Source organism: Azolla caroliniana, unplaced genomic scaffold (assembly GCF_043228905.1).
Source record: "Azolla caroliniana isolate FFs.n. ecotype wild unplaced genomic scaffold, voAzoCaro1.0.p SCAF_17, whole genome shotgun sequence".
NCBI classification, from domain to species: Eukaryota; Viridiplantae; Streptophyta; class Polypodiopsida; order Salviniales; family Salviniaceae; genus Azolla; species Azolla caroliniana.
This window is the reverse complement of record NW_028230452.1, coordinates 7,064,961-7,081,856: the sequence shown is the minus strand read 5'-3', so window position 1 is coordinate 7,081,856 and position 16,896 is coordinate 7,064,961. Positions and strand designations below refer to the sequence as shown.

The 16,896-nt window shown below is 41.1% G+C and overlaps 1 protein-coding gene across 1 annotated transcript; it reads right to left on the bottom strand.

Annotated features, from left to right (window-relative positions):
- Nucleotides 1-984: 984 nt before the first annotated feature.
- LOC147853029 (D-amino-acid transaminase, chloroplastic-like) lies at nt 985-8,973 on the bottom strand. The gene is made up of 5 exons (XM_087333248.1): nt 8,771-8,973; nt 8,528-8,607; nt 3,129-3,307; nt 1,507-2,189; nt 985-1,343 (listed from the first exon to the last, which is right to left on the bottom strand). Exons 1-5 carry the CDS (start codon nt 8,940-8,942, stop codon nt 1,243-1,245), a joined length of 1,215 nt encoding a protein of 404 aa, XP_087189374.1. The 5' UTR covers nt 8,943-8,973; the 3' UTR covers nt 985-1,242.
- Nucleotides 8,974-16,896: the final 7,923 nt, after the last annotated feature.

Genomic DNA, 16,896 nt, shown 5'->3' with positions numbered 1-16,896 from the left:
TTAAGTTCAAGTGGGGGTGGCATGCTTGGCTATCCTAGCTATCAACATACTAGTAAAATGTGGAGTCAATAATGAGGCAGAGCTCACAAAACATAATCACGGCTACTCTTTCAAGTCAACACTCTAGTATTGCCTAAGCTCAAATGTAGATCTTTCAACAGTTTATATATTGGTTCAATATGCAGGCTTACCGTACATTAGTTTACTTTTTTATCATTCGATCCATTCCATTTTCCAATGGTTGGCATAGTCTAATCATCAATTGTATCTTGATTATGCCAATAAATTATTGACTTGTATTGGACATGTAACTCCCTCACCTTACATGTGTTGCTTGCCTTAAATCCTTAGGAGAAGAGGTTCCCCCTTCTTCCTTTATGGATGTAAGAAAAATTAAGCTTTAAGAACTAAATTAGATTCATCAGCCTTCAGAAAAGAGCTTCATTACTTACTTTAACGTTTGATCTTATTGATGAATTTAACAATTTTGTTCATCTCCAAAGGTATGAGCTGGAATATTTTTATCTGAAATTCATTGCAACTTTGGAGGTAATATCATCTTCGATTCACAAAATAGATTGGCAAATCTTAAAACCAATCTACTTTACTTAATCATAGGCTATAGCCACAACTTTGGGCTTTTTGCAAAGCCAATTTAAGCTCTAGTGCCAACTGCTTCCCACCCCTAGCAAATCTTAAGATAGGTGTCATTCATATGATTGTTATCACAACCTTTGGACTTCCATGAAATTCCATTTAGGCACTAATGCTAATCTTGGAAATGCTTCTAACCCATGTGATCCTATCACTGCTTGAACTATCTTATATCGATAATGATTGTTATCACAACCTTTGGACTTACATGAAATTCCATTTAGGCTCTAATGCTAATCTTGAAAATGTGTCTAACCCATGTGATCCTATCCGTAATGAATGGCAAGCCATTAGTTTCTCATTTACCATCAAGAGTTGGAGACATTCTCGTCAAGAATCTTACTTAACCTACAGAGACAAACTGTCATTATTATAACAAGTTACAACATATTAGCCACAATGTAGCATGACAATTCAATTACAAAGAACTATCACAATGCAAAGATATGCAATCTTGAAAAGACATATCTCCTTCCCAACCAGTGATACACACCGATCCTTTTCTTAAATAAGTGAGGTCCTAACATATAATGTAGCTAGTTGGTTATATGAGAGATTAGTAGTAGTTATTGGAAAGAAAGACACAACTTATTCTTTGTAAGGAACGGGCTCGCGATGTGTGCGTGGACCGTTGAACATCTCCTCCTTCAAAAGGGCTTGCAAAGCTAAAGTAATCGGGCCAGGCTTACCTGCATCACATATACCAGTAAAGATTGTTATAATCCAGCCTAAATCTCAAGGTTGAAAATAAATAAACAAGATAAACAACTATGTATATGCACTATAATAATGTTTGCATGAATGTATGTATGTATGTATAAACGTATGTGTGTGCACATGAGTGTGTGTTACCATTGCCAATCTGTTGTTTATCCCATTTGACAACTGGGACGATAGGATTGCCACTTCCAATCAGCATCATTTCAGCTGCAGCTTTCCCTTCCGCCACTGTGATTGAACATGTTTTCACGCCCTTTAACTGGCCAGACCAAGTCTCTGTGGCCATGAGCTGATGAGCTAAAGTAAGTGTCCGTCTGGCCGTACATCCTGAGAGTATCTTATCAAATGAAGGCATGATAAATTCTCCTATCTGGTTCACAAATGCAACATTCATGTTAGGGCCTTCTGCAATATAGCCTTCATCGTCGACCCATATGCTTGTATATGCTCCTTTTTCTTCGGCCTCTAATAATGAAAGCACATTTGGAAGATAGTTCACATTCTTCATGGTTGCAAACATAGGAGGCTTTAATGGTATAGAAGATGTTATGACCCATACCGCCTCAAAAGGTTTCTGTTCATACCCAAGTACTATAGCATAGAAGGCTGCCTGCTTGCAATGTTTTGAAGAAAGGTTAAAATCACCTGGACCGGCCGATAACCAATATCGTAAGGAACCATTCTTACAACCTGATGCTGCAACAGTCTCCACTAGAATTTTCCTCAATGCTTCTCTACTGAAAGGAGGACTTATTTTGGCTGCAAATGCTGATCTAAGAAGCCGGTCTAAATGAAGATCCAATTCATATAGATACCTGAATAATTTATACTAGAGATGAACAAGGATCTATTGATGGTTTCCAATCCAGAGTGGAAGTTGCCCTCAGTATTTACTGGGCTAAAGATAATGCATTCAGTAATACAATTTATAATGCCCCAAGAATAAAGTCTAGACCATTACTTCAGAGACTTTAGCTATATTGAGCAAAAACCTGAAGTAAAAAGAAGAGGAAAAAGAAAAAAAGCATGCAAACTAGCATAAACATTTGAATGCATTATCACAATGAGAGCTTGAATCCTCGTGATCCAATCTCTAAATGAAGGTCCTTCATACTAGGACATACAGGGAACATGCCTATCTAGAGGTATAATCAATAACATAGGATTAGCAGCGCAACAATTTCTTGGGCAGCTTCTCTCCAAACTAGTATAATATCGATGTCTAAAGGTCGATGTCTGATTCGTTGTCCATGTCTCTGAGAAGTGCTCATGGTTGTTTGGTCTTTGAGACGTGCTAATAGTTATCTGAATCATGTGCCTATGTCTTTGGGCAATGCCCACGGTTGCTTGGCATTTGAGATACACAGATAGTTATCTCAATTGTGTGACTATGTCTTTGAGCAATGCTCATGGTTGTTTGGCCATTGAGCCACTCTCTCTCACCTAAAGGCTTACTTGGTCATCTCAAGAACAACCCTTGAAGAAGCAAGATGGCATTAAGAGCATGTTGTAAGGTGGGGAAAAGATGTTAGATAATTGTTGTATGATGAATATTTGATACAGATGAAGAATTGGAAGAGAAGTTGGCTAACAGTGATGAGATTGTGCCTGAAAACCAGTGTGCATCCACGGCACTTTCTGGATTGCCTTTATTATGGATATGTCACTACATTGAGATTGATTGCAAAAAGGTGATGCTAGTCTCTATACTTTTGATGACTAATTTGCAGTGTTATTGCCATAAGAGTACATACCCCTTGAATATCGAGGCGGTGTCAAACACTCCGTGACCCCGATGAACCATGTGATCATCAAGTGGAATGAGCATCAATGCAGGATCTGTAATGATACCTCCCAGGATACTTGAATACATTGCTCTATAGCTCTCATGATATGTTGACTTCAAGACATTCTCTTGTAACTTAGAGATAGCCTGCAGCATGCCAGAAGTTTGCCAGGGACAAGTAAAATCAAATCCTGAAGTATTATTATTACTTTGGTTAAAGTGTAAGCAATGTTAGCATAAACAATTCAAATTCTGATGAAGAAATGCCTCATTATAGCAAAATCAAATATTACAGGAATACCTCCGAAAGAATATCGAGATTTTAGTTGCTTGTATCATGTTGTTATAATCCAAGAATGGCTCCTACTTACAGCATATTGCATATCCATGTTTTAGCTCTTGCCATGTTTCAGGTTTTGAGCGATCACTTTTTATAAGCATGCATACAAACATTACTGCAGTAGAATACAATTCGAAGTATAGATCCATGTACAAAGTCCACTCCCATTATAACACATTCCATGTGAATACCCATGTTTTAGTTCTTTCCACATTTCAAATTTTAAACCATAACTCTTCATAGGCATGCATACAGATATCACTGGGGTGAAAAACAATTAGAAGTATAGATGTACAAGTATATGTTGACGTTAAGGTAAATAAATATCAGGTTAAGTGTGGGGAATCAAGTTGACTATGTGAATCTATCAATGATCCTCACTTAATGAACAAGGAAAACTACAATGAAGGCATAAATCAACATTGCATAGGTGAATAGGCAAGCATAGTTCCAATCCTATGTATATAAATCCAATCCTACATCGAGAGTGAGATGAAGAGACTGTTAGGAGGATATAACCAAATCCAGGATTTGGCAGGGCACCACTAATGACATTTATTGATGTCTTATTCCAGAAGAGTAAGGTTGTAGGTACGTAGTATGGCTTGGGTGTACCATCAAGCTGGGAATTTATCATATGAGCTGAAGCAGAGCTTGACATAATGATGAGAGCTTTTTAGTGAGAGGCCAAGGTCACAGGTTTGAGTACTGGCTGTTTCCTACTCGATTTGTTTTTGGAGAAAGCAGACGTTGTTTGACCATAGTTGATCAGACACAAAGCTTCTACATCCTTGCAGATACCATGAATTCACCCTCAATGTTACTCCTTGTAGACAGGTCACCTTTGGTTTCTTGCTCTATCAAAATCCCAGGATTTCATCTTATTGTCCATGTCCCTCTTTGGATGCAGCTCCTCACAAACCTCGAACCTCCTCAAAATTGTGAGTCTCCCTTGAATCCTCAAATTTCTAACCTCGAACAAAGGTTTAACACCCCTTGCTTCTCAGTCCAAGAAAGAGGTTCCTTGAGGGTAGATTTAAATGTCAGACTCCAGAAAGATTAAGTGCATAAGATAAATTTACTTTAAGGAACAAGCCTTTACAAGAGACACAAATATAAAATCCATGAATACATGACCTTAGTTAAAACATTCATTGATATTCGGAATTGTGACAGCCAATGGGACTTCATGAGGTTTTGCCTATTCCAAGTACAGGAATTTTTCGATTATAATTTGTCCACAAAACTATCTATCATGCTCATGATGAGATAAAATGATCTCAGTTTTATACATTTGTAAAAATGCTTTGGTCTCATTGGCCCTTTTGGCCATTCCTCAATGATTACTTTGCTTTGTCCTTCTTTCTAGCTTCTCCGCAATCTCCTACTATAATGTTATGCATAAGCTATTTATTTCTGTATTTACATCATAAATGGTAAAAATATGTTCTCCTATTTGATGTATGTCAAAGAATGACTATATAGACATGAATTGCAAGTTCAAGCTTTTAGAATTTTTGTTCCTGCACAACTCATTGGCACGCCTACCACTACAATGACTTCACTTCCTGTTGACAAGTGGATGTTTCCTATAAATCAGAATAAGACATCGTGCAGGTACTTCTCTTGTTAACCGCCTCTTAACAAATTACTCTGTGGTATACCTGATTGTACTTATCTACTATACAGACACAGACAAACAAATTGCACAAAGGTGCCTCCACTCCAGGTTCTACACGTTCATTATCACTACCTCCACTTGTCTTTTGAATTTGGTTATTGAAGATTGTCATTTTCCAATAAGTCCAGGTAAATATTGAGCTTTTGATACAAAAATTGTCTCTAATTATCAATTGATGTTGTAATTTTGTGGATTCCTGTAAGCTCTTCCTCATGCAACCTAAATATATTCTGTACATCAGACAGTAAGTCTGATTGCAGAAATTATTTGCAAAGTATTTATACCTACTTTGCTATCAATTGCATTCTTCTTTTTATTTTTGCTTCAATCTAAACTATTTTCTATCAATTGCACTCCAGGGCATGTTTCTCACATTAGAGAATCGTACTCAACCATTGATTTGGGTTGAACCTAATCATGATACTAATGATGCCACTTCTAGTGATGCATCCTCTTAGATATATGATCCTTAACCATTAATAGATCATATTTTCTATGCGTGAAATTTCAATTGTTTTGAGTAGTTTATACAATGTAGCACTATCCATGTTATAGCTGTAGTACCAATTAGGATTTAAAATTTAAATACTCTATACCCATATAAGTACATATTAAACCTATACATATTAAATAAGTATCACTATCTGATGCAAAATCTGACATAATAAAGAATAGTTATTCAGTTCAAGGAGATGTCATGTGTGAAAAAGCTCCAAAACTCCTCCCATGTGAGGTCAATGAAAAAGGAGATATATTGAATATCGTAGATGGGTTAGTTGTTGGAACTAACAGGCTATTATATAAGAAGAAGGGTTAATCACTCGTTTCACTTCGTGAGTTGTATTTGTATCTGCTAAGTTAGGAGCACATGAATTGTAGCTCCCGCTGTAATAATCACACTTTGTGTAGCTCCCACTGTAAGAAACCTTGCTGTAATAATCGCACTTTGGAGCTCTACTTTGCAGTGACATATGCTTGTTCTTTGATTTACTATGTATTTTCTTGTGATCTAGTGCTGCCTCTGTTATTTCCACAAGTTAACAAGATCTCAGAGCTTTCAGGATCAGCACTAACTATCTTTGTGAAGGAAGTGATAGTTGCAAAGGCAGAGACAACTAAAAAAAGGTTTGTGTTTTCTTGGGCAGTGTAGCAGAGGATGGCAACTAGCACAAGTGGAAGTGGAGCTCTTGACAGGCAGAAGTCATTGCCAAAAATAATCTCCAGGGCAAAGCTCAATGAGATGAGCTACACGTTATGGAAGTTCAAGATATTACCATGCTGGAGTCATATATGCCCTTGGATACTGTACTCAGATATTGCTAGCATGAAGAGGCATAATGACATCACATGCAATTGTGGTGAGGTCAATTGATTCTGCGCTGATGTTAATTCAATGCATGTCAAATGACTTTTAGTAAGAATGTTTGCAGGGTCGGCTTGTGTTTGCAGGGTTAATCAATGCTTAATAAAGTGATAATGCACATCAATACTTTTTATGTGTGCGATGTGTGAATTAAACAAGGCATTCTTAGCTGGATACACAGCACTCTGGCTATCACATCCCACAATAGTAGTACTGATAGACATGCCGAGATCTTGAGAAATCCTGGTTAGCCAAATAGCTTCCTTAGAAGCTTTAGTAGCTGAAATATATTCAACTTCAGTAGTACTTAGTGCTACAATCTTCTGCAATCTTGGGCACTGACTTCATAATATCCTTACAAACTTAATATACCCTGCCCATATATTGACTGACAACTCCAATTACATGAGCAATATCCCAATGAGTAGCAAACACTGATACATAAGTTAACCTCAAACTGATGCATAAGGAGCTCCCTTCATTTCATTGGCTTCTATCTCATCTTTTGAGTCATTGTCTTTGCTAAGATTTAACATACGAAGGCAAAAGAAGTTCAAGAGATTTGCTTTATCCATGTTTAACTTGTCCAGAACCTTTTCAGTGTACTTTTCTTGTGATAAAATATAGGCTTTCTATCTCAGGTGCAGTAACCTTTTCGTCTTTCTTCTCCTTGACTCTTGGAATCTTCTTTCTTTCAAGTTCCATCTAAAGTACCCAAAATCAAGTTTCTCATGGCCTCTGCGGCCACATTGATAACATATGGCATCGTGCTGCTTTTCTTTCCATCTAGTCTTCTTGCTCTCTTTCTTCTTCTTGACTCTTGCATTCTTCTTTCTTTCTTGTTCTATGTTAAAATACCTAAACTCAAGATTCTTATGGCCTTTGTAGCCACACTGATAACATGTGGTGTTGTGCTGCTTTTCTTTCCCTCTACTCTTACTTCTACATCTATGCATTGTATTTGTGTCGTCAACTCTACCTCTAACATTGTATGCTGAATCACTACCTTGCCCACAAGATTTTCTTCTAAGATCTTCATTGAGAACAGATACTCTCGCACCATCAAATGTGAGGCTAGGATTATAGCTCATAGAAACCACAAGTGTTTCCCATGAGATAAGTCGTCTAATAATCAAGGAAACAACTCTCCGCTAGTCATCAAAATCAGATGATTCAGAATTATTTGCATGCTTGAGCGGATTCAGAATACTCCTAAATGCACCAAATGATCATGAAAATGTTTTTTCTCATTAATCAAATTATTATATTGTGCGTACCGCAATCACCAACGAGCAAGTAGCTGTATAGTTCTATGAGAATATAGCTAGTGTAAGGTATATTACAAAGGATAGAAAGGGATTGTAGAATATTGACAAATGTATAACTGTAAGGTGGCATGCGTTGCATGTCTAATTGTATAAACTAGGGATTCATGATAGTTGATGTCAAAAAGATCTACACCGATCATTGGATATAATCATAGTGCTTTTAATTTTGAGATTTAAAAGGAAAGATTGGGCATTTAGGTTGATTAAGATCTTGTATTAAATTATTTTAATAAAACCACATGCCCAAACAAAAGTATGGATTTGGACGGATCTTGAATTAATTCATATTTAATAAAACCACATGCCAAACACAAGAAAGAATTGGGCTCTTAAGTCGTTTTTAATAAAATCATAATCATATGCCAAACACAAGAAAGTATTGAGATCTTAAATCGTTTTTAATAAAAACATAATCACGTGCCAAATACAAGAAAGTATTTCAGCTTGATTAAGATCTTGATCTTGGCATTTCTCTTGATTACGATCTTGAATTGGATCACTTAAAAATCCAATTCGTGACAAGATCACACATTGGATGTTTTGCTCAACTTAAGACCATGAATTCAAACATTACTCCAAAAAACAGATGACATACCAAGCATGGAAAAAGAGAATCAAAAGAGACTCTTCCAAAAACATACAAAAACTAGCTCACCTGAGAAGTGGAAAGCACAGAAATGCGGAAATCCTCTGCTTGCGCATTTGACCTTATCGGCCCAGAGGGATCTAGAAGGGCTACAAACGAAAACAAACGGATTTGAAAGAATATTTAAAAAGGAAATAGAAAAAAGGAAAGCACTAAAATCAACAACAAAAGAAGATGGAATGTAAAAGTACAACAATGAACTAGGAAAAGGTGGAGGGCAAAGTATTAATGAAGGAGCCATGGAAGGTAGACCTTGGCAGCAGAGATGGGCAGATCTGAGGTGGTTGTTTCCGGGAGGGAGAAGAGAGAGGCATGTTGTTGACAGTGAAGGCGATGGGCATGGGGATGACCACGGCAGCGGCGATGGCGATGGCGATGGCGACGGCAGAGACAACCTATGCGTATGTAGTAGGTACGTATACATGTGTGTATCCGTATGTATGTATGTATATCCGTACGTATGTGCATAGAGAGAAAGAAAGAAAGAAAGATGTATGTATTATCGTCTTGTAAGAAGACCAAAATTGGCCCATGAGACAATTGGTTTACAACAAGGGGTATTTACCCATTTATCGAAACTAAAAATAAAAATAAAATAAAGTAAAGTTTTTCTGGAAAAAAAATAAATAATAAATAAAGTAAAGTAAAGTAAAATAGAACTTAAGCTAAAGAGTTCTAGTAAAATTACATGTCTGATGGCTTTATACTAAGCCTAGTTTCATTTCCATCCAAGCCTCTCGAAAAGAAACGAGAGGTCAAAGGGTTTCGATGTGGTTGTGGCACGTGGTCCCAATGTAAAAGGCACCCCAACCATTGCTTCTAGACGGCATAGCTCACGTTCCTTTATCTTCTTAATTGTTTCTACTCCACGTCGAGTTACTTTGAAGCCCGACATTCGAGAGCATTTGGTTGTTCTTTGTATTTCTACTTCATCAAGAGAGAGGCCGAGTGGTGTAAGTGTATCCACATTCATCGTCTCCCCTTGTTCCTGAAAAATTACATTATTTACATGTTGGTGAATATTAAAATGGTTATGCTTAACACTTTGTAGTTTATTCTCCCTATGTTGTTTTAACTCTAAGATATACCTACCTAGTCTCTTTATATCCGAGGTATCTAATAGTTTGGAGAGGGTGGGAGAGGGTCCTAGTATGTCTTGGTATTCCGCCCTTATCTCGACATAAATTAGACACTTGCATGTAAAGTGATACTCATCCTCTATCTCTATGTGACATAACCTACATAGCCTTTCCTCTCTAGGGACTCTATTAGCACGACCATTCTCAATCTCAAGTTGGTGAGATGATATCCTAAGTTGTCCAATGACCACCCTCAATACATTTGATAAGAATGTATCTAGATATTTTGGTCGTGTAATAAAACCTAACTAAGAGAAGTGCATGAAGAGTTCCTTATAGTACAACATTTTAGATGGGAATGGCTCTCGTGGGGTGATACATTTATATCGGGTGTAAATTTGCCATATTTCTTGGCGTATTAGCTTATTACGATCCTCATGAGAGATTAAAGTTTGATAAATCCCATGGTTGTACTTAAGGGGAGGTAGGTTATTAATGTTTATGCCATTTGCAAGTAACCAACTCCCTACAGTGTTATACCAAGAGCTAGTATCTCCGGACGCATATAGGGATTGGGATGCCTCAAAAGCTTGACGGGATATCCTATCTTGTGGTTGGCCATATCTCTTGTGAATAAAAACTACTAGTTGGAAAAGTGTTTCCACTAACATCAGGGGCAAACTGAACTCTGCTCTAATAATGTCATGTGGTATTGTCGATTTGCTTCGGAGTTGACGTGATAACATCGTCACCAAATGTCTCTCTAATTGCGTCCACATGAAAGATGGTAGACATGGAGCCCATACTATTGATGCATACACGAGGGAAGGGGTCACTAATGAGTCGAAGATCCATCCCTTAGTTTGTGGCTCTTGAAAGTATGCTTGGTGGCATTGTCTCTCTAGGAGTGAGAGGGATGCATACCCTCTCGTTAGCCTATCTTTGGTTTCTAGGTCATCAATAATTTACCTGAACGAGCACTAAAAGTGACTCCCAGATATACATATGATCCAACGACCTCAACTAGTTTATGAGAGAGGATTAGGTGACATTTACTCCTAACTCAAGACAATGGATGAAAGATAAGGACTTTAGTTTTCGCTAGATTCACTACTAGTCCTCATTTTGTGCAAAACTCATCTAGGGCATTAAGGTGCTTTTGTAGGTCGTGTCAGACTCCGAGAGCAAAACTATGTCGTTTGCATAGAGTAAGAGACTAACTTGTGTACCCCCAATGGCTACTCCATTGCCTCCCTTACGAGCAATAAAATCAGTGGTCTCATCAACGTAGATCCCAAAAAGAGTCGGTGATAGGGGCCAACCCTGTTTTACACCAATGGTATTGGTGACGCAATTGGATATGCCACCTTGGTATCTTACGCATAGAGACTTGCTCATATAGAGCATAGATGGCCCAGATCATGACATTTGGTATCTCCAAGCTTTTAAGCCTATCAAACAACCGCTCCCTAGGGATTGTGTCAAAGGCTTTTCGAAAGTCCACAAAGCAACAATATAGTTTCTTCTTGCGAGCCTTTGGTTGGTCAATTAAGCATCTAAGTGTGAAGATATGGTCAAAAGTGGAGAAAGCTCGTCTAAAGCTAGCATGCTCAGGTGCTCGAAGACTTAAGGTTTCTATATAATCGTTGAGCTTTGTTGCCATTACTGCACGATATTATTTAGCGAGCATATGACCTATCATAATGGTCCTATATGTATTTGGGTCCATTGGGTCCCCTCCTTTATGTATAGGGTGTGTTCATGGTCCATTATGATGGAAAACCCTCGGCGAGGGCACGGTTGAAGATTAGAGTGAGAAAAGGAGCTAGGCACTCTCGAGCATATATGATGTGTTCGGCTCGCAATCCTGTGTGGTCCACGGACTTCCTATGTTGTAATTTTTTTATGACCTTTGTGACCCTAGAGGTCGTAAAAAGTGTCCCCGTGGTAGGTCGACATGTGGAAGGCATTGGAATGGGTGGTTGGTTCGGGATGTGGTAGAGTCTCTCTGTATATGTGTGCCAACTGTTGGGATCCTCGATGGGTGTTTGTGGTCTCAGTTCTCGTAGTCTCTTCCATGCAAGGGAGCAGTCCCTACTCATGAGCATGTGGTAGAGTTCCCAATATTGAGATGCTTCCCAAGCTCATCTTTTACGACGTGTCAACTTGTGCATCTCTTTACGGGCCTGTACTAAGGAAATAGTACCACTAAGTCACAACACTTTAAGTTGTCTATACAAGTCTCTACGATCCTCATTCTACCACCTATTATGTGGCATAAACCCTATTCTACTTTGACTGGAGTGTTTCGTGTATGGGAAGCTATTAATTGTTGCCGAGTGAAGGATGTGTGTGAGTTCTGTAGGCAGGGAAGAATCAAGAGAGGAGAGATGGGCTTGAACATGTTAGGAGTAGATGTCAGAGAGCTCATGTGTTAAATGTATTGTGGTGTGATGGTTTGGTTGACTAGAGTTGGTGGCGTTGGAAGTGTCGCATTTTAGCTCAAAGTATAGGAAGTTATGGTATGCACCAATAGGGCATGGGACCACCCGGAAGGTGTTCATCATGTGGGTAGCTTCAGGGCGTCCTATTAGGTAATCTTTTGTGCTTTCCCCTCCTCCATGTGGGAAACATGTGAGCTCTTCCCAACCCAGTCACTTGGTTAAACCATTATATATGATCATCTGGTGTCAACTTCCAAGTTCAAGAAGATGATGGCCAAAGCTTGTGGCGATCGCACCTTGATCTTTTGATCTACGTGTGATGCCTATGGCTAAATGGTTGACATTCACCATTTCTAGGTCTTTATCCATCTGAAATATTGTGCATTGTCGGGATTGGGTTCTTTCATTGAAATCTACTACGAGGAAGAATTCCCCTTGAGAAGAATATTGGATTATGTCATCCGATAAAGGTTCATATGGAGAACGCCCATGTGGCACTCCTTCATCAACTATACTCGCTCCTCCAGCCATATTATATCGGGATGTTTAGGGGAAAGTAACAAATGGCTATAAATATTCCCCGATCCTTTCTAGTGAGGACTTTCACCCACATAAACTGGGCTTTTGGGTTTGTCTTTAGTATTTCTATCCTATTATGTATCTCTCTTCGAAATAGTATTGCAACCCCTCCAGACCCTCTAGTAGTGTGTCGATGTGAGGTTTGTCTAAAGACAGATTCCCAATGAAAACCTTCAACTCGTGGCAATCCTCTATTTGGACTTTGATGTGTTTCTACTAAGAAAAGTATATCGGATATCTTCAAAATCTCCCCTAGACGGCCAAGGTGTGTCCAAAGTGCACCATCACGATTCCATAAAGTCATCCTAATTTCATTGTCTATCACATGGGCCACACGCCATCAGTTGGTGGCATGATCATTTTTTATCACTCGTCCGTCTCAGTAAAAGGCGTGATGCCCTTCTTTACGAGCTTGTATGACTCACAACATACAAGTTTTACGGTGCTCAATTTGCATCTTGGTGAGGTCTTCATCTAGGTAGATATTGACCCCGCCTAATCCTCCAAGAATTGGTCTCTTCTTAAAAAATGTCATTCTAGATTCCAAGTCTTTAAATTGAAGGACTAAAGCTCTCTTCCTAGTAGTGTCACGTCTGACCCTCCAAGTTTTGGTGATTGGTAAGGCCTCTATGTACCCTAACATTTTCCCGAGTGTTTGTGCATCTTCATTGGGAGATGCCCCTTCCTTGAGCTTAGTGACACATACATTTAGGCGTCGAGCTTGATGCATTTTCTCTTCCTCAAGGGTAATGTTTACAATATTTTCATCTTTTAGTTCCTTTTTAATGTTACATTTTACTACATCAACCCAACCGATTTTGGCTAATTCCATGTCGCTTCTTACCTCGTCCTTTCTCGTCCTTAATATCCTCTAGGGAGGATATATCACCATCTTCCCTAAATGTCTCAAGGCCATTAAGTTGTTTCTGATGGTTGATGTTTTCTATTTTGAGTTTTGTTATTTCAGCCATAAGCATGTCTTTTTCTTCCCTATCTTTTTGCTTTTGAGATTCGGTCTCTTTTGCCCATTATTTCATTTCACTCTCTATATTAACTAAACAATTAAAGACATCTAAGAATTCTTCCTTACTTATAGTTTCTTCGTGCATTTCCTTATGGTCTTTAGTTTGTTTAGAAGCCATGTTGTAATTCAAAAGATAAAAGAAAAAGACAGAAAAATTAGCCAAGCATCGGTGGATGTCTCATGAGCGCGCAATCAACCCACCAAAGAGAGACCTTGCACGCCAAGTACAAGCACCCACACGATAGGAACACACTCTACCGAGCAACCCATGTATGCACGGCCACAACCAATAGCGATGGTCACTCAACTACGGCGGCGGTAGTCGCAGATGGTGGTCAACATGACAGTGACGGTGGTAGTAGACGACGATGATGGCGGCGGTAGCACACATAGCCGTCAACAAGAGAGAGAGAGAGAGAGAATACCGTTCCAAGAGTTGAATGTGCCACGTCAGCCCTCGTCATGGTTCGTGGCATGAGAGAAAGAAAGATTGTTGAGTGGCAAGCTCAACCGGAGCCGGATCGGCTGAATAAGCCGGAGCCGGTAAGCGAGATGGATCGGGCGAAACGGATTGGCATGACGGTGAGCAACCGAACCGGCAAGCAGTGGAGGCCGGGTGCAATCCGTAACCGGCAGTCCAATCGGAAGCCTAGTATAGGATAGACTACTAGGTAGCTATAGTCTCGTAGTAAGTGTCAAATGCTCGTGTCAGCATTGAAGTACATGGTACTTCTGTCAGTCCCAAGAGGACTTGTATAAATAGTGCTACTTAGCACAGTGTGTTGAGTGTGAGTCTTGATATAATTTTGAAAGTGTGTTCTGCTCTCTCTCTCTCTCTCTCTCTCTCTCTCTCTCTCTCTCTCTCTCTCTCTCTGTTGTTCTATGTTTTACGCTTCCGCAAACACTTACGTTTTCATGGTATCAGAGCGCGAGGGTTGAGAACCTCTGCTGCAGACATTTACTCTTGAGAAGAAAACCCTAACAGGTTGAAAACAGACACAGTAGAAGACATGGACAGAGGCATGGCTACGTCGCTCCCGGTGGAGAAGCTCGACAGGAGCAACTATGCATCCTGGTCTTACAAGATGCACCAGTACCTGCTTGGACACGGGTACTGGAGTTATGTCGAAGGAGTGAATGATGCGGCGCCCGACTCGGCACACAAGGACTTCCCGGTATGGGAACAGGCGGCAAGCAGGGTGACGCCAAGACACCGAAGGATGCTTGGGGGAACCTGAAAAAGGTTTTCGCCGCAAGCACCACTGCCCAGAAGCTGCAACTCAGACAGGAGTTGAGCAATGTTCGACAGAAGAACATGTCCATGGCAGACTACACGGGCCGGATAAAGGAGATCTGCGACTCGCTCGCCTCTATCAACGTTACCGTAGAGGAAGACGAGATGGTGCAGGTATGTCTCGGAGGCCTGGCGTCCAAGTTCGGAGCGTTCTGGACTGCGGTGTGTACAAGGGAGAATACCCCCTCATTCTTCGACTTACAGTCGATGCCCCTTATAGAGGAGAATCACGCCGGTGCATCTACCAGTGCATCCGCGGACAGCCGAATGTTGTACACGAGAACGGATCGGCTCCGTGGGCGTGGTGGAAGAGGTGGGTCGGCACGCAATGGAGGCGGCCGGCAAGAGCAGGAACGGAGGCACTATGAGCGTGCCGACAGCAGTTCCGGGACTTCCACAAGCAGGGGGAGTCAAGGCGGTGCCGGAGGCCGGCAAGACAAATCCGCTACGGAATGCTGGTATTGTGACAAAAAAGGCCACAGGGAAAGCGAGTGCTGGAGAAAGCGTGCCGATTCGAACAAATCCGGATCCGGCAAGACCGGTAAGGATGGCCGGCAAAACTCACACTACGCAAACGGATCAGGAGGATCCGGAACTGGAAAGGCCGGTAAGGGGCCAGCCTTGGTGATGAATCACAAGGCAAACTCAATGAACAAGACCACTTCCAAAACGGAGGAAGTGTGGTATGTTGATTCCGGCGCGTCGAACCACATGACGAGCCACAAAGAGTGGTTCTCCTTTCTAGAGAAACCGGATCAACTAGGAGTAGTCGAAACCGGAGACGACACTCCTCACCCAATCGTGCACGTCGGAGAAGTTCCTCTAAGCCACGTCAGACAGAAAGGGAAGCTGATGAACGTATTACACGTTCCGACAATCACGAAGAACCTGGTGTCCGTCGGTCAGATTGTCGACTAGGGGATGCACGTGCGGTTTACGCACCTCGGGTGCTTCATTGAGGATGAGGGCGAAGTCATTGCGCAAGGGCGCAGAGACGGAAGGATGTTTATCCTCAACACCAATGACCTTGGCACCGCTCTGTTCGCGAATCGACAGAAGGTCGAGTCGGACATCGACCTGTGGCACAAGCGGATAGGCCACGTCAACTACCGGAGGCTTCAAGACCTGCAAACGAAACAAGTCGTTTTCGGTTTGCCGAAGTTCAGCGGCCGGAGAGCCGACATTTGTGAAGCCTGCCAACTTGGGAAGCAACACCGGCTTCCATTCCCCACCGAACGGAACCGGAGCCGTAACAAGCTCGATCTCATCCATTCGGATGTGTGGGGACCGACACAAAGTGTAAGCCTTGGCGGGAGTCGATACTTCATCTCCTTCATCGACGACTATACTCGGCATACTTGGATCTACCTCATTGAGCGGAAGAGCGAAGTCTTCGACTGTTTCCGGAGCCTCCAGAAGATGGTCGAATGGGAATCGGAGAGGAAGATCAAATGCCTTCGGTCGAATGGCGGAAAGGAATATTTTTCCGGCCAATTCACTAGTTATCTACAACAAAAGAGAATTCGGTGAGAGTTCAGCTGCAGATACACACCAGAGCAAAACGGTGTGGCCGAAAGGAAGAACCGGACACTCGTCGAAGCGGCAAGGGCAATGCTGGAGGAGAAGAGCATGCCCCGGTTCTACTGGACGGAGGCAGTCCGGACGACCGTCTACATACAAAACCGCATTGGTGACAAGGTGTTAGCTCATGAGCTGTATTTCGGGCGCAAGCCGAACTTAAGACACCTTCGGATATTCGGCAGCATAACGTATGTGCATGTGCCGGATTAGAAGCGGAGAAAGCTGGATGCAATATCGGAAAAATGCATCCTAGTCGGCTATGCTCAAGAGCAAAAGGGGTATAAGTGCTATAACCCCCGGACGAAGGAAGTCCGAGTTAGCCGGAATGTCGAGTTCGACGTACCAACTCCGACTTCTGATCCCGACCCAATGCCGGA

Bases quoted from the DNA above. Each gene is read 5' to 3' on its own strand.
- LOC147853029 (XM_087333248.1), bottom strand. From the start codon at position 8,942: ATGTATACGTACCTACTACATACGCATAGGTTGTCTCTGCCGTCGCCA. The intron at 8,608-8,770 runs GTCTACCTTCCA...TTTCGTTTGTAG, and splicing joins TGCCCATCTCTGCTGCCAAG to CCCTTCTAGATCCCTCTGGG. The intron at 3,308-8,527 runs GTGAGCTAGTTT...GGCATGCTGCAG, and splicing joins CTGTGCTTTCCACTTCTCAG to GCTATCTCTAAGTTACAAGA.